This window comes from Zychaea mexicana (assembly GCF_025766255.1).
Source record: "Zychaea mexicana strain RSA 1403 chromosome Unknown BDB00scaffold_160, whole genome shotgun sequence".
Taxonomy (NCBI): domain Eukaryota; kingdom Fungi; phylum Mucoromycota; class Mucoromycetes; order Mucorales; family Lichtheimiaceae; genus Zychaea; species Zychaea mexicana.
The window spans coordinates 1-14,887 of record NW_026516823.1 but is presented as its reverse complement, the minus strand read 5'-3'; the positions used below and the strand labels follow the sequence as shown (position 1 = coordinate 14,887).

Sequence of the window (14,887 nt, the reverse complement as noted above, 5' to 3'; positions counted from 1 at the left end):
AGAGAGAGAGAGAGAGAGAGAGAGAGAGAGAGAGAAAAGAGACAGATATATAAATTGAGGTGGACAATGTGGGGGGTGGGGATACATACATATATACAACAGAACAAATTTGTGCTAGGGTGTTTACTGTGCTTCGTTTACCCTCCTTCGCTTGGCTGCATTATTACCAGCAACAGCAAATTCAATTTGAGGCGCCTGCGTCTCTGAAGAAGAATTTGGTGGGATCCAAGTAAACTTGACATCATTCGAAGGAATCATCGTTTGAGCTTGCGCCGGTACTGCTGACATTGGTGGCTGTGTTGATGACGGCTGTTGCTGTGACCAAACTGTAGTCGTCGTTGCAGCAGCATTCATGGAAACACTGTTTGTAGGAACCAAGGGAGTTGCTAATGGATGATGATGCTGATAGGATGGATTAAGACTGTTGGGATGCATTCCAGGTACCGTGGGATTCATGGCAGCGGAATACGGCATTGGAGCAGCACTGATGCCAGTGGTAGCAACAGGATGTGAAGAAGGTGATGGTGAAGATGACGATGATGGAATTTGCTGCTGTGTAGGAACTTGTGGAACGCTGGCTGTTGATGATACCGCAGTGGGCTGTGGAGTAATTTCTTCAATAAAGGCGCCAGTAGTGATGCCATTGGCACTGCTGTTGGGGCTATTACAACTACTGCTGCTGCCACTGCTGCCATCTTGTGTGGACGGTGGTAACAGGCCTAAACCTCGATGAATTGTTGTTGGATCCTGAAATTGCTGAATAACCTTCAGATGGGCACAGTATTTTTCGAGTATGCCGTAAAGCGTGCGCTTCGAGAATGGTTTGGGTAAAATGTCATTCATTCCACTTCCAACGTATTGCACAATATCGTTGTCGGTGAAATTGGATGTCATGGATATGATCGGTGTCAGCATATCGTATTGTCGAATGTTGCGTGTGGCAGATATACCATCAAGGTTAGGCATGACAATATCCTACAAAGCAATTAGAGAACAGTTAGAACTGAGAATCAAAGCGAAGAACAAAAGGTGCTCTCACCATCAGAATAAGATCATATTTTTCCATGCCCATCATGCGTATTGCCTCCATGCCGTCCTTTGCTAGGTCGATAGTACAGCCAATAACTTGCAATAGCTTCCCGCTCAGATCTCGGTAGACAGAGTCGTCGTCGACCAGCAACACTCGAGGAGGAACCGTCCAGCCGTTCCCTCCTGCCTTCCGTTTCATACTGAGACGATTATGGATTGTGACAGGCTCTTGCGAAGACGGCACAGGTGTCGCCATGGATTGACTTGTCTCCGCGGCCGAACAAGAAGATGTTGATTCCTCGGGTGCCACTCGAATTTCAAGCGAAGGTTTGTTATCCTTGACAGACATGTGTGGTGAAAGGCGACCCAGTCTGACAAAAGCCAACCCCTCTCCTGTTTTGAGAGGTGAACCGATTAAGCTTCCAGCATTCATGCTGGCAGCAGCTGCGACCGCTGGATGCTCTGCTTGTCGCGATAGGTTGAAAGGGTTAGCGGAGGCCCGCTGAGAGGGAACCGTTGGTTCTCGCATCGACGAAGCTTGAGACCAAGGCTCACCGGGAACATGCTGCAACTGTTTTGTAATGTTCTCGAGCTGTACTGTGTTTGCATTGGACACTTTGGAATACGAGTCGAGGAGCTTTTGTGTTTCTGCCGAAGTAATATTTGAATCCGCGGCGTTGTTGTGCAACGATGGTTGTGCATGAGCTCGTTCTGATCAATATAAGGAAATAAAAAGGTGTCAAAATTAACTTGCTTCTAGCAATATCTAATAAAGGATGGCGGTCCTTACCCTTATCCCGATTTACTGCTATCTGAAGGAACTGCCGAATGAGTTCATCCTTGGCAGCCATGTTTTTGCTGAAATTCATAAACTCGTTGAGAATCAAATGGTCGTTACTCGTAAGACGTTGTACGGTTGATTCCATAGTCGCCTGTGATTGCTGAAGCTGACTGACTTGGCTCTGGAGAGATTCTGTTAACTGCCGAATCTCGTTAAGCGACTCTGAAGACAATTGGTCCTCGTCTTCTTTGGATGCGTTCAGTCCATCGGGACCCGAATTTTTGTCCTTGGTACCTGATGCCCCACTACCACCGTTATTGCCACTGCCTCCACCACCAGTAGCAGCAGCAGCAGCAGCCTCATCCTTTTTCTGCTTGCCCGGTGTCTTTCTCCGTATCTCCTCCAACAGATCTTTACGGTCCCGTCTAAACTTCGGATGCACAAACTCCCAAGCCTACATACAAAGCACATACGTGAGTGAGAGAACTAGAAGCAAAAAGAATAGCGCACAGCTGAAACCGTTTGCATCAGAGTTCTGTAGCTCACCTGATCACCATAGGGTTTATGCCCATCTTCCGCGTTCCGAACCTTGTGGAAATCGTATTTGTTAAGCTGGCGCACAAAGCTTGCAAAATTGCAGTGTTTAAAGTGCTTTGGGAGAATTGTTTTGGCAAATTCATTGGTATCCTTGACAACGAACGTAGTTCCATCCGGGCCCCAGCAAAAGGTCTGTTTGAAAGCTTTGTTTTCTAGCATCCTAAAGAGGTTTGTAAGCATATATGTACGTATGTGCATCAGTCCCCAACAAATGTTTCCTCACATCCCTCTCCCTGATACATGTATCTACGCACGTACTACGCAGACACACACAGATACACATACACATACACATACACATACAGAGAAAATGAGTATAAACCCAGACTATCAAGAGTTACCTAAAGAGCTTTTGAATGAATTCTGGAACCGATCCAGCGCCATCGTTGACTCGTGCATTGCCTGTGCTATTGTTCTTTTGACCGTTGATCCCTTTTTTACTGCTTGTCGACGCTTGGCGTTTTACTGGTATGGTATATTCAACCTTGACATCGGCTTGATCCATCGTGCAAGGAGATTCAATCCAGTCAAAGTGTGTATGTGTGAGTATGTGTGTGCTTTATCGCTTTTCAGAGAAGTAAGAAAAAAAAAAGAAATGACGGATTCAGGTGAAGGAGAGTGAAAAGAGAAATAGCTCTCAAGTTGCAGAGGTGGATTTTGGAGGGAGAAAAAAAAAGTTATGAAAAACGAGCCTTAGCCGAAAACGGACAGCGCCTTGGGTAGCAACCCCGCCAGTTTCTCTTTTTTTTTAGTTGCCTTGGTTACCCATACAACGTGGCCTTTTCTATCTTACTGCTACCAAGGTTATAAATTTTATATATGTATTAAATTACCTGGAGTCAAGTAATAGGGCAAACGCACAAATATAGCCCTTCTCTGCTTTTAGCTATTGCAGCACTAGCTGAGAAGGAGTAGACTTCTTCTGTGCAGGGTCTGTCGGGATCTCATTAGCAAATTAATATATTGGGAACTGGTCCAGGATTACCAAATAGCGCTAAAAGAGTTTCAGAGCAACGTCAAACAAAAAAGCTTTCTCAGGAACACACCCAATCGATCTAGTCCCCGTACCTTGTAAACAACCCCAGGAACACGAAATTAAATTCACTGTATGATTCAATTCAAATCATAGTTTGTGATAAGGTTGGCTTACTATTAGCTACGGTATGACCTACCTTTTAACTGATGGATCGACGCTATCATTTGCTGATAAGGAGCAGTCTCGCTAGATGCCATATGGAATATGTAAAAGAGTGCTTTTGTACCTACGTACAAAATTTCATATTAGCGATTCATCTGCTCCGTCCAGAGATATGATAAAGACAGTAGGCTATGATGTTAAGCAGAACGGTATGCAAAAAGACACTATCAGTGCTATTGGTTGTACGACGCTACCATATCGGGACAGCGGACCTGCCGTCCCTCAAATTATAATTGCTTGGAAACCGTCTCTTTCTGGCTTCCCCCCTTTCATATAAATATTTCTCGTCGTCGACCATGCCAGCAAACACGGAGCTCTCTAACGCGTTACAAAAGTTCGCTGTGGCGTACAAGAACGATACGCCTACAAACCTAAAGATCGTCGACATTTATCTCGCGTACATTATGCTCTCCGGCATCTTTCAGTTCATCTACATGGCGACTGTCGGCACGTTTCCCTACAATGCCTTTTTGGCAGGGTTCATTTCAACCGTTGGCAGCTTTGTCCTCGCAGGTAATGACTAAACACCGGGTTTTTTCTGGTAAATCGAGACGCGCTGACGGTGGTACTCACATTCTTTTTAGTCAACTTGCGCATACAAACCAACTCACAAAACAAGGACATGTTCAAGACGATATCCCCAGAGCGGTAAGAAACAAGCTCCCCTAGAAATTGTAATCCAAAATATGGTCTTAACTCATGCGCCGTTGTTTTTTACATGTAATCATGTAGATCTTTTGCTGATTTTGTTGTTTGCTCGCTACTACTCCATTTCTTTTGTGTAAACTATCTAGGTTAAATACAACGACTTTTTACCATTTTGCATTTTGTTCTACCAAGAAACGACCGTGGCGAGCGTTGATTCGCGGTTGCTGAGAATCTATAGTCATAGAGAATCTACATACAAAGGGCTTTTGTGAATGACTGTTCCGCCTGTGAGTCTACTTTGTCGCAACCATTGATTAACGAATCTTCAAGAGCTACTACGGGATGTTTATGGGATGATGCTCGCCAATATATTGAGATCATACTACGTCGGCTATGCTTATGCAGAAAAGATCCTCACACACACAATCTAAACCTAGAGCTCTAAAAAACAGCTTGTAATTTTTTTTCAAAAGTGAAGAAATTGCTGCAATTCGCATAGATATTCCAGTAAGGATGTGAATACTATCGAGACTTCGAGACGCTGTTTTTTTTTGTTGTCAATGTACCTCAGCGTACAACTGCATAAATAACAACTGGTCCCTTCTTTGTTTGCATCTTGCTCCTCCCAAAAAAAGAACCCAAAATTCCGAAGCGTATTTCTTCTGGGGACTATCCAGCATAAAATATGGAATCAGACCTAATTGCAACACTCGATCAAATGTGAGCGTTCCTTCTTCCTCGTTTGTTAACACATGCATCTCTGAGCCTCTTTATTGAGTTGTTTTTACGTTTTATTTTTCAAGTGCGAGCAGAGAAGATGTTAAAGGTGTATTACTAGCAGACGAAATGGGTTTATGTCTTGGTGGTAAGTGCTTGTCTGCTGATCGCGCAAAACTATATTTTAAAGACAACTCAATACTAAGTTTGTTTGACTTGCAACAGCACGAGGCATTGCAAAGAGCGATGCAGCTGCAAACGCAGCAGCGATTGCACGAACAGCTCGTGAACTTCTTATACGTGAACCAGAAGGACAGGATAAATCACAATACCCGATAATCACGCTGGATTACGAACACAGGTAATTTGTCAGAAAGAAGCACTCTCTATCTCCTATTATAAAAGGCACTAACATGGAGTTACCAAAACTTAATAGCAAAGTTGTTATACGCAACGAAGGCAACTTTACGCTAGCCATCTTTATGTAATAAAAGATACATTCACACTACAGAATAACCCAAACTAATCACTTTTTCTCCTTGAAGAAACTCGTAATCTTTTTCTTGCTCTTGCCATTATCCTCTTGTTTTTCTTTCTTTGTGTCACTACTCTTCGTGTCTCTTTTTTTGGATTCCACTACTAACTTCTCATCAGGATCGTCGCTGTGCTCCCGTTTAAGTCCTGCCACTGTTGGTTGCTGTGGTGTTTTCTTGAAGAAATTCGAAATCGATCCTTTGAGCTGATCAACAGGTACCACGAAATCAGGCGAATTGTTCTTGGTTGATCCCACAGCGTCCGTTACTTGATAGCTTTTGTTTTGTTTTTGTTTTTTGAGTACGCACAGTATGCAACATGTACAGTTGAATTCCAAGTCATGAATGTGCATGCGTTAACATCCCACTTACCAGTCTAACTTTCCTTCAAAAGGTCGCATAAGCTGTACATGTTTCTTGCTCCAGGGCTCATCCGATAACCACGTAGCAACATCTGGCGAACCGTTCTCCAATATGACAGGCATACGATCATGCAAGAATTCAAAAAATGACGACGCCGATGTGGTGATGATGGTACAGGTATATAAGGGCTGTCCTATGTGACAACAAAAGATAAGACAACGTCCTCATTCGAATATTCATGCATACTCGCTTCATGTTATTACCATCATTGCCTTCGAGATGAGACACATCATAAAGCCCAGCAAATAGCATCAATTTTCCATCTTTGCGCTTTGTATAATGTGGTATTTTCTTGCCGCTGGCTAGCTGCTTCCATTCATAGAATCTAAGAGTCCACAATGACGTTTAAATGATAGCTAAGCTAAATGCAGCATTGCATCTCAACTTACCCTTCTGCGACCACAATACAGCGACCCTTATTCTTTCCGCGGTCAAACATAGACTGCCCTTCTGATAATGTATCGTCGCGCGCATTGATCGGCTAGATCATCCACCAACGCCCAAAAAAATCAATTACAAAAAAACACATGGAATAGTAAGGGAGTTATAAGGATATTTTATTATTCATCATCTCATATGAGAGTCATACCTGACGTTCAGGATATTGCTTTGCCCAGCATGGTATATAACCCCAACGCATAGTTTGCATAACGATCTCACTTTGATCGTGCTCTGACGATCGTCGTCGTACCACGGGAATGTTCTTGCGTGGTCCGACGTTGAAGCTTGAATAAAACTTATCTTCTGCCAGCCACTGATCGCTCACTTGAACATTGCTCTCCTTGACTTTATTTCTCAGTGCATCGGGGCATAGTGAACACGCGAATCGGCCGCACATGAGCCTAAAACAGTAGTGTTGTGTGGAAAGAAAAGGGTGTGTGTCCTATAATTATTCCGAGAAATTTCAAGCAGCACCCAAATCCCATAAATGGGGATTAAATGCCAACCAGCCGAGAAGGCACTCCCTAAGCCACGGGCCTTAAAGCCCATAGAACCCGACGACATTTTTGGCAGGTAGGAGTTGCCTTTTTTTTTTCTTCTTCTTTTCACCTTCCTTGCTTGAACCCACCGTTTTAGATCTTTTTTTGCCATGCCGAAAAAGACAGTGAAGTTTGCAGCCAAGCTTCACGAAAAGGCCCCAAAGACTTCCAAGGAGCCTGCTAAGGCTGATGCCAAAATCGCCAAACCTGCCCTTCGAACGAAATCGACTGCACAACCCGCTACTGCTACTACGAAGACCATGACAGCAGCTGCACCAATCCGTGGCAAGCGATCGTCAAAGAAGCGCGCTGCCGAGATCGTGGAAGAAAGCGATGACGACAGCGATTCCGATTATGGTGAGATCAACCTTGATGCAGACGATGCGGACGACGACGATGACGAAGAAATCGAGATGCAAGAAAACGATATCGACGAAAGCGACAGTGAAATCGAAGAGTTCCCTGAATTGAGCATTAGCAGCGACGAAGACGATAGTGACTATAACGACGAAAAGGCCGATGCCGATTTGGCCGAGGAAAGCGATGAAGAAGACGAGGAGGATGAAGAGGAAGATGACGATTATATGGCTGGCGACAGTTTGGATGAAGCTGATCTGGAAGAGGAAGATTTGACCAAGCAGTAAGTTTCCGGGAGAACTTATTAGTGGAACTTGCTCGAGTATCGGTATAACTCATATATTTGTAACCTATCAGGAATCCTTCGCTTGAGAAATTGCCAGAGATTGAGGCCAACTATGATAGTGACAGTTCGACAGAAGAGGTTTGTGATATAGATAACAGGATATTCTGTAAATGGAAAATAGGTACAAGTTCTAATGTAATGTCTTGTATACAGACCGAAAACACTGTCGGTAACGTGCCAGCAGATTGGTACAAGGATATGCCCCACATTGGCTATGACATTGATGGCAAAAAGATCTTGAAGCCAGCAACTGCAGACGAACTCGAAAAGTTCTTGGCTACAATGGACGACCCAGACTCGTGGAAGACTGTGCGTAGTGACAAGGAGGGCAAGGATATTGTATTGAACGACGAGGAAATGGATATCATTCAACGGTTACAACGAGGTATTATCCCTGATTCTGATTACAATCCTTACGAGCCAACAGTGGAATGGTTCACCAGCAAGACCGAACAAATGCCCTTGTCTGCCCGACCTGAACCCAAGCGCCGTTTCATTCCTTCCAAGTGGGAAGCTAAGAAGGTACGAAAAGCCCAAAGAGAAATCCTATACATCGTTGCTGATAGAAATCAACAATATTTTTAAAATGCTAATTGAAATTATCTTGTACGTAGGTCATGAAAATTGTCAAAGCTATTCGCCAAGGCCGAATTGTTCCAAGAAAGCCAAAGGATGAAAAGCCACGATTCTATAACTTGTGGGGAGAAGATGATAAGCCGCGCGAGGATCACATTATGCACATTGTTGCACCAAAGGTGAAGCTGCCAGAACACGATGAAAGTTACAACCCACCCGAAGAATATCTTCCCGACGAACAGGAGACCAAGGAATGGAACGAAATGGATCCTGAAGATCGACCAAAGAACTACCTTCCCAAAAAGTGAGTGTATACGTCTTTATGCAAATTTTGAGTTATGGAGCTGCTGTACCAATCAATGAAAACTCGTGTATAACAGATTCAAGAGCTTGCGCCATGTCCCGGCATACGACCGATTTATCCAGGAACGATTCCAGCGTTGCTTGGACTTGTATTTGGCACCGCGTGTGCGAAAGAACAGAGTAAGTGGTTATATATAAACCAGTGGAAAAAAAACAACAACAAAATCGCTAACGGCCATACTTTTAGCTCAACGTCGACCCCGACTCCCTCATACCAAAACTGCCAAGTCCCAAGGACTTGCAGCCGTTCCCTACAGCCCAGTCTCTCTCTTACGACGGTCACACTGCACGCATCCGTTGCCTGTCTGTGCACTCCTCTGGACTCTACTTATTATCAGGCTCTGACGATCATACCATCCGCATGTGGGAGGTTTCTACGGGACGCTGTCTCTTCCTATGGCAATTCAAGGACGTGATTCATGCGATTTCTTGGAACCCCAACCCTGACATCTGGCTGTTTGCTGTATCCGTTGGCCACGGCGAAGTGCTCTTGGTCTCGCCACCAAGGATCTGTTCTGGCGAAGTTGCCATGGCGACGGACCAATACATCAAGGCCGGCTACACCCGACCTGTCTCAGATGAAGAAAAGACACGACAAGTGGTTAGCTGGTCTAAACCTTCTGAGAAGGATGAAGAGAAATACGGTTTCAAAGTACGATTGCAACATAGCCAAACTGTTAAGCAGGTTACCTGGCATCGCAAGGGCGATTATTTCGCAACAGTTGCACCGGATGCTCGACAGGTGCTGATCCACCAGGCAACCAAGCATCAGACACAAACTCCATTCAATCGACTCAAGGGTATCGTCCAAAAGGTCGCCTTCCATCCTATAAAACCAATCTTCTTTGTCGCGGTATGTATAAAAGAACAAGAAAGAGATAGGGAACACTGAATCCAGCACTCGACATGTCTCACTAACGTGTTTGTGCTCTAATAGACTCAAATCTATGTACGAGTATACGACTTAATGCAACAGCAATTAGTCAAGACTCTGCAGCCCGGCGTAAAATGGATTTCAAGTGTTGATGTTCATCCGGGAGGAGATAACTTGATTATCGGTAGTTACGATAAGAAGGTGTGCTGGTTTGATATGGATCTTGGTTCTCGTCCATACAAGTCAATGAGGTAGGCAAAAGATGAAGAATATATAAGATTAATGAGAATCGCAATTTTGAACTGGGAAATTTTGAATAGATACCACGAAAAGGCCGTGCGTGAAGTATCATATCATCGCCGTTATCCTCTGTTTGCATCATCATCAGACGACGGCACTATTCAAGTATTCTATGGCATGGTTTACAACGACTTGCTCCAGAATCCATTGATTGTCCCAGTCAAGATTCTGAAAGGTCACGAAACTAAGGATAGTCTTGGTAAGTTCTATATTTTTGTTTGTTCTTCTACGATATCATCTACTCATGCCACATTTCTTGTGATTTCTAGGTGTCCTGAACATTGAGTTCCACCCCACACAGCCATGGATCTTCTCTTCTGGTGCTGACGGATCTCTACGACTGTGGACTTAAGAAACACAAACCCCATAATAATATGCATTCTGTCTTCTTTTTTTTCTCTAATCGATTAAACTTGGTCACCCAAAAATCTAGCGCGCATCATACATTTTGTTTTTTAACTATCTTTTTATACTTTTTTTCATTTCAACAAAAGCAATTTTCCTTTAACCTAAATATCAACATATATGCTGTTTTGTTTTCATTTTCGTTTTTTTTTTGGTGGAAACCGGGGATAGAAAGGGGGGAGACTGACTTAATCTAATATGATCCTACAGGCGCAAAAAAAAAAAGAGTAATATCGTATGGACTGTTTTTGAATGGTGAAATAGAAAAGGTGCAGTTGATCGTCCTAGAAAGCATCAGCAAGGTAGTTGTCCTCGTCAACAAATGATGAAACTACCGTTCGGTCAGCGAATTTGCGACCTGCAAGAGCTCTCAAAGCGCTCAAAGCTTGATCTTGATTTTCAAATCGAACAAAGATCTAATTTGAAAGATAGATAAAATATCAATATATCCACTTTACCCGAAGCTTAGCATATAACTTTAGAATAGAGAGCTTACTGACCTTGCCAAGTCCTACAACATTCTGTCCACTCTGAGGTCGAGGAATCTTCATATCCAACACAACGCCGAACTTTGAACATTCTTCTGCAATATCTTCCCAAATATCTGTGTTATAGAGAAAAAGCAATACACTGGTTATATATACATGTGGAAATGACACTCTTCTTTTTCGTAGGAAAGTATGATTCTATTTACCTTGAAATTCTTCATCGTCTTCGAGTTCTTCAGGTGTTACCATATTCATGAGCTGCAAAACTCGAGTGGCTTCATCGTCCTTGACTCCTGAAGGCACAAAAGATAATGGCATCCCTCCGTCTCTTCCGCCATCTCTATTTCCTCCAGATGAAGGTCCATCAGATCCTCCCTGTTTTGCACCAACGCTTGCGCGCTGCACAACAAGTCTCTTATCGCCTAATTCCATATTATTTAAACCTTGACATGCCAAATCCGTGACACTTGGATCAGCATATTCACAAAAAGCGAAGCCCTATAATCACCAACGGAAAAAGTGAGTCAGTGCATCCGAAGTTTCTACTGTTATGCGAAAGTTTTTTTTACTTACCTTGGATTGCATCGTATGTGGATCTTTGACAAGGTTGAAAGCACGCAATTCACCAAACGACTTGAGCAATTCGACGACCTGGTCTTCATTAAGATAAATGGGCAAACCTCCAATAAAGATTTTGTTGGGTGTGTCAGGGACAGCGCTCGTTGTAGATGGGGCTAGGGTATTTCTTCAGTTAGTAATATATCTTTTCCCGCCCCCACCCTTATCTGGCCATTTCTCTTGCACATACCATTACTGTTATCTTGATAGTTGCCGTCTGTAGGTGGTTGATAATCCTTTGGTCGACGAATCTTCAAAGTCTGTGTTTGGAAGTTAATACCATCAAAAGCCATTGCTTGCGTAGCTTGTTCTGGGGTTTCGAACTAATTTTTGTTGAAAGTCAAAATGCGGGTAAGAAGACAATACGTCGATAGTGATCAAAGAATATATTACGAATAGAACGTTCGTTTACCTCAACAAACGCATAGTTCTTGTCGTGATTGATCTGAACTGAAACTACTGCGTCGCCTTCGGTGCTTGCTAGCTGCTGCATCGTGCTGTTGAAAAAGTCCGCCATAGCCTTCTCATCAATCTCAAAAGGTATCTGACCCACATACAAACGGCGTGCCTGTCTTGCTAGTGTTGCATTAAGTGCTACTGGACCAGCAGCACCCTGTGTAATTCTCACCCGCGAGCCATCTGCCATTAAAGCATGTTCACTAGGTGGTGCAAACGACTGAGGTGTGCGAGTACCAACAACCTGTCCGGGTAGGGGGAATAATCCTATATGTTTGTTGATTAGCAAAGATTTAAACAAAAAGCGCGTCCTTCCTTTTCCACCAACAACAACCTACCTGTTTGCTTAACCTGCTCTGCCGTCATGCCTTCCATGCCCGGCGGAGCCATATCCCAATTTTGAAGCTTTCTTTCTCTCTTGTGAAGTGGAACTGTAGGTTCGTCACGACGACCTGTAGAACTCGTGCTACGTCTATTACGTCGCGCTCCAGGGCTGTGGTTACGCGATCGACGGTAGTCCCTATCATCTCGGTTCCTACTTCTGTGACGACGATCGCGTGAGCGCTCTCGTCTGTTGTCTCTTGACCTATCGCGTCGTCGTCTGCCTTCTCGTTCACGAGAGCGGTCTCTGTATCGATCTCTGCTGCTATGTCGTCGTCGACTTTCACTACGATAGCCTTCACTTCTGTGAAAATTGCCTTCATCTCTATAATAACCTTCGTCCTTGTAGTAACCGCTAGGTTCTTCTCTGAGATATCTTTCGTCCCCGTGGTAGCCACCATTGCCTTCGTGATTTTCTACGCCAGCGACGTGGTTGTTGTGGTGAGCAGTTTAGAAGAAAGTATATATAAAACGAATAAGTTTTCTTTTTTTGTCTTTCTTTCTAGCATAAATCAGAGCGATCTATGCGAGTTGTAGAAAATGTTGTTCTTTTAGCTCAACACATACCAGGATTCTCAACGGTGTAAGGAGCTTCAGAAGAGCCTTGCAATTCTTGGCCAATGGAATTCAAGAAATTACTGGCATGATCAGCTGCACTTTGCATTCCTGTCAAAAGTATAAAATTTGTTAGCGATCATTCAAATGTTTCAATTGAATGGTTTAATTGTAAAAGCGAACATTAAGCGCACCACTAGAGTTTCCATAGTCGCCATCGTTCCACGACATGATGAAAAAATGTTAGAAGAGTTCAAGAAAGCAAAGCCGTCCGCTCTAGCTTCAGCTTTTAAAAAAATATATGTTTTTTCGTTAGCGGACATCAAACTTGGTCTTTCATTACACACACGCAGAAGCGTCTTTTTCTTTTTTGTTTCTTTCCAGGAAACCACAAAGCACCATACGATTCGCCATGGGGACCATTGTTGAGCATGGGCTATACTTTCTCAGTGGACTACAACAAGCCTTCCAGTGGATGAGGGCGATTTCGCTCGTATACTCGCAAGTACTAGCCAACGACAACATTTTATACCACCTGGAATCTTATACCGAAACGTAAAAAAAAACAGTTCCCGCGTTATCCAAGTGGCCATCATCAAGACCGTTTGTCTCAATGGCTTTATCTATCTTGGCGTTCTATTAGCCCTCGACACGCTCTATACGGATCATACGATTTTTGGCTACTCTTATACTGTAAAATATCCTACATGTGTTCCATTGCCTGATGCATCGTTGATACAGCAAAGGCTAACCTTTTATACATGGAATACGCGCGAAGCACTTGACAGGTTATCCAATGTACCTGCTATGCCTCATGGTGAATTCAAACCTGTTCTCCCAAATTGCTTTAGAGGCTTTCCAGATTCATGCCAACGAATACCAGCGTCCGACAATGGCAACCTCAGCAGCATCAGCTATCGGCAATGCACTCTTTTATATTAACTGTGCAGCATTTGCGAGGCTGTTATACTTGGTTCCTTTCATTGGAGCTGCTCTTTCATTTTTCGTTACATGCCTGTTCATGGCCTATTATAGCTTTGAGTATGCTCTCTCATTGAGTTGTTCAAGTGTTTACCTCAATCATGATTGGTACTGATCTATGTCATACGTCTTATTCTTTTTGGTAGATACAAATGGGTTCATTTACAGTGGTCTTTAGATCAACGGTTGAGACACGTTGAGCGAAATTGGGCATTTTTCCTCGGATTTGGTACAGTCGCTTAATAGCTTTCTCTTTTTCTTTCAATGCTGCGCTCGGTTTACCAATAAAAGTTTGATGACAACAGGCCTTCCTGCTGCTTCCTTGACATTTTTCCTGTCCACATTACACGCCGGCGGTGTCTTTGCGCTCATCTATCCAGGAGTACGCATTTCTTGAACTTAACAAATGGCAGAGTGACCGTTTATTTTGTTACTAATTGCCTAATTACTATTGTTACTGTTGTAGTACATTATATTGGCTACGATGGCAGCTCTAAAGCCTATCCGTGCGCCAGCTACCACTGCCACAGGCGTAAGAGCTATTCATCAGTGCCGTTTACCAAACCAAATACCCTTTTTTTGGCCAGTAGCAGCGGCAACGTTCACCATGGCTATTTTGCTGAAAAAGTTGGGTGTACCCAATGTACTAGCGGTCATGTCTGAGAAGAAGGATCAATTAGGGAAGATCGTATAGAATAAAAAAGCAAGAATATGTTCTGTTCTTCTTTTTTTCTACTATATTTATTTCTGGAAAGAATATGACTTGTTCTCCATTGTTTTAGCACGGAGGAAATGTTTAAATATGTATGATGCGTGCACTTTTCAGATTGTCTTCTCTTCTTCAATTACTTTGAAAAAGAACAGCTGTAAGTATATCTTCTATGAATCAATTTTAAACACGATCATATGGCTGCTAAACATAGTCATTTTTTTATTCAAATTATAGAGGTTTCGTTCGATTAATCATTTGCCAAGATAGTAATATGATACAGCGAACGGCCGATCGCTGTGCTATAGCAAGTTAAGTACATGTTAGCTGCTGCCAATGTACGACTGTGGTACCACATTAATACACTGCTCAAGATATCAACAATAAGATATTCGGTTAAACATTATAGCATACACGTATGAACACTACGGCATTTCGGCTAAACACTATTGAATAAAATCTCTCACTCAGATGATCCACCTTACGTGAACAGGACAATGAACCTATCAACAGGTACCTCGGCCATTACATCAGCTAACGCCGGTTTCAAAGATGTGCCCGATTAACATAGC

The 14,887-nt window shown here is 43.2% G+C and overlaps 7 protein-coding genes across 7 annotated transcripts; 4 read left to right on the top strand and 3 right to left on the bottom strand.

Annotated features, from left to right (window-relative positions):
* Positions 1 to 3,056, bottom strand: BDB00DRAFT_984418 (uncharacterized protein). Its single transcript, XM_053130010.1, has 5 exons — positions 2,749 to 3,056; positions 2,357 to 2,567; positions 1,820 to 2,264; positions 1,040 to 1,740; positions 1 to 975 (listed from the first exon to the last, which is right to left on the bottom strand). Exons 1-5 carry the CDS (start codon positions 2,910 to 2,912, stop codon positions 124 to 126), a joined length of 2,373 nt encoding a protein of 790 aa, XP_052973191.1. The 5' UTR covers positions 2,913 to 3,056; the 3' UTR covers positions 1 to 123.
* Positions 3,057 to 3,901: 845 nt separating this feature from the next.
* Positions 3,902 to 4,404, top strand: BDB00DRAFT_775385 (DAD/Ost2; the record flags this gene model as incomplete). Its single annotated transcript, XM_053120219.1, has 3 exons — positions 3,902 to 4,118; positions 4,190 to 4,253; positions 4,338 to 4,404. The coding sequence occupies 3 exons, from the start codon at positions 3,902 to 3,904 to the stop codon at positions 4,402 to 4,404; spliced, it is 348 nt and encodes a 115-aa protein (XP_052973190.1).
* Positions 4,405 to 4,867: 463 nt separating this feature from the next.
* BDB00DRAFT_167423 (uncharacterized protein) lies at positions 4,868 to 5,415 on the top strand. Its single transcript, XM_053116305.1, has 4 exons — positions 4,868 to 4,973; positions 5,057 to 5,118; positions 5,177 to 5,331; positions 5,407 to 5,415. Exons 1-3 carry the CDS (start codon positions 4,939 to 4,941, stop codon positions 5,257 to 5,259), a joined length of 180 nt encoding a protein of 59 aa, XP_052973189.1. The 5' UTR covers positions 4,868 to 4,938; the 3' UTR covers positions 5,260 to 5,331; positions 5,407 to 5,415.
* A 33-nt stretch (positions 5,416 to 5,448) lies between these two features.
* BDB00DRAFT_857310 (uncharacterized protein) lies at positions 5,449 to 6,924 on the bottom strand. Its single transcript, XM_053125814.1, has 5 exons — positions 6,516 to 6,924; positions 6,316 to 6,407; positions 6,130 to 6,251; positions 5,876 to 6,059; positions 5,449 to 5,779 (listed from the first exon to the last, which is right to left on the bottom strand). Exons 1-5 carry the CDS (start codon positions 6,762 to 6,764, stop codon positions 5,497 to 5,499), a joined length of 930 nt encoding a protein of 309 aa, XP_052973188.1. The 5' UTR covers positions 6,765 to 6,924; the 3' UTR covers positions 5,449 to 5,496.
* On the top strand, positions 6,902 to 10,407 carry BDB00DRAFT_857306 (NUC169 domain-containing protein). The gene is made up of 9 exons (XM_053125813.1): positions 6,902 to 7,546; positions 7,621 to 7,687; positions 7,763 to 8,131; positions 8,224 to 8,489; positions 8,566 to 8,668; positions 8,736 to 9,401; positions 9,486 to 9,673; positions 9,743 to 9,921; positions 9,992 to 10,407. The coding sequence occupies exons 1-9, from the start codon at positions 7,017 to 7,019 to the stop codon at positions 10,072 to 10,074; spliced, it is 2,451 nt and encodes an 816-aa protein (XP_052973187.1). The 5' UTR covers positions 6,902 to 7,016; the 3' UTR covers positions 10,075 to 10,407.
* Positions 10,408 to 10,411: 4 nt separating this feature from the next.
* BDB00DRAFT_775367 (uncharacterized protein) lies at positions 10,412 to 12,734 on the bottom strand (the record flags this gene model as incomplete). The annotated part of the gene is made up of 9 exons (XM_053120217.1): positions 10,412 to 10,543; positions 10,628 to 10,731; positions 10,822 to 11,113; positions 11,189 to 11,349; positions 11,430 to 11,556; positions 11,646 to 11,801; positions 11,862 to 11,956; positions 12,028 to 12,412; positions 12,651 to 12,734. 9 exons carry the CDS (start codon positions 12,732 to 12,734, stop codon positions 10,412 to 10,414), a joined length of 1,536 nt encoding a protein of 511 aa, XP_052973186.1.
* Positions 12,735 to 12,980: 246 nt separating this feature from the next.
* On the top strand, positions 12,981 to 14,390 carry BDB00DRAFT_857301 (etoposide-induced protein 2.4-domain-containing protein). The gene is made up of 5 exons (XM_053125812.1): positions 12,981 to 13,318; positions 13,404 to 13,666; positions 13,753 to 13,835; positions 13,912 to 13,988; positions 14,073 to 14,390. Exons 2-5 carry the CDS (start codon positions 13,422 to 13,424, stop codon positions 14,298 to 14,300), a joined length of 633 nt encoding a protein of 210 aa, XP_052973185.1. The 5' UTR covers positions 12,981 to 13,318; positions 13,404 to 13,421; the 3' UTR covers positions 14,301 to 14,390.
* Positions 14,391 to 14,887: the final 497 nt, after the last annotated feature.

What these genes read in the sequence shown, in the direction of transcription:
- BDB00DRAFT_984418 (XM_053130010.1), bottom strand. Translation starts at nt 2,912, where the DNA reads ATGGATCAAGCCGATGTCAAGGTTGAATATACCATACCAGTAAAACGC. An exon ending in TTCATTCAAAAGCTCTTTAG is followed by an intron (nt 2,568 to 2,748) that starts GTAACTCTTGAT and finishes AAACCTCTTTAG; the next exon opens with GATGCTAGAAAACAAAGCTT. An exon ending in ATAAACCCTATGGTGATCAG is followed by an intron (nt 2,265 to 2,356) that starts GTGAGCTACAGA and finishes CTTTGTATGTAG; the next exon opens with GCTTGGGAGTTTGTGCATCC.
- BDB00DRAFT_167423 (XM_053116305.1), top strand. Translation starts at nt 4,939, where the DNA reads ATGGAATCAGACCTAATTGCAACACTCGATCAAAT. An exon ending in ATTGCAACACTCGATCAAAT is followed by an intron (nt 4,974 to 5,056) that starts GTGAGCGTTCCT and finishes TTATTTTTCAAG; the next exon opens with TGCGAGCAGAGAAGATGTTA. An exon ending in AATGGGTTTATGTCTTGGTG is followed by an intron (nt 5,119 to 5,176) that starts GTAAGTGCTTGT and finishes CTCAATACTAAG; the next exon opens with TTTGTTTGACTTGCAACAGC.
- BDB00DRAFT_857310 (XM_053125814.1), bottom strand. Translation starts at nt 6,764, where the DNA reads ATGTGCGGCCGATTCGCGTGTTCACTATGCCCCGATGCACTGAGAAAT. An exon ending in TCATCTCGAAGGCAATGATG is followed by an intron (nt 6,060 to 6,129) that starts GTAATAACATGA and finishes GTTGTCACATAG; the next exon opens with GACAGCCCTTATATACCTGT. An exon ending in TTTGAAGGAAAGTTAGACTG is followed by an intron (nt 5,780 to 5,875) that starts GTAAGTGGGATG and finishes ACAAAACAAAAG; the next exon opens with CTATCAAGTAACGGACGCTG.
- BDB00DRAFT_857306 (XM_053125813.1), top strand. Translation starts at nt 7,017, where the DNA reads ATGCCGAAAAAGACAGTGAAGTTTGCAGCCAAGCTTCACGAAAAGGCC. An exon ending in GAGGAAGATTTGACCAAGCA is followed by an intron (nt 7,547 to 7,620) that starts GTAAGTTTCCGG and finishes GTAACCTATCAG; the next exon opens with GAATCCTTCGCTTGAGAAAT. An exon ending in CGCGTGTGCGAAAGAACAGA is followed by an intron (nt 8,669 to 8,735) that starts GTAAGTGGTTAT and finishes CCATACTTTTAG; the next exon opens with CTCAACGTCGACCCCGACTC.
- BDB00DRAFT_857301 (XM_053125812.1), top strand. Translation starts at nt 13,422, where the DNA reads ATGTACCTGCTATGCCTCATGGTGAATTCAAACCTGTTCTCCCAAATT. An exon ending in GGCATTTTTCCTCGGATTTG is followed by an intron (nt 13,836 to 13,911) that starts GTACAGTCGCTT and finishes TGATGACAACAG; the next exon opens with GCCTTCCTGCTGCTTCCTTG. An exon ending in TTGCGCTCATCTATCCAGGA is followed by an intron (nt 13,989 to 14,072) that starts GTACGCATTTCT and finishes TTACTGTTGTAG; the next exon opens with TACATTATATTGGCTACGAT.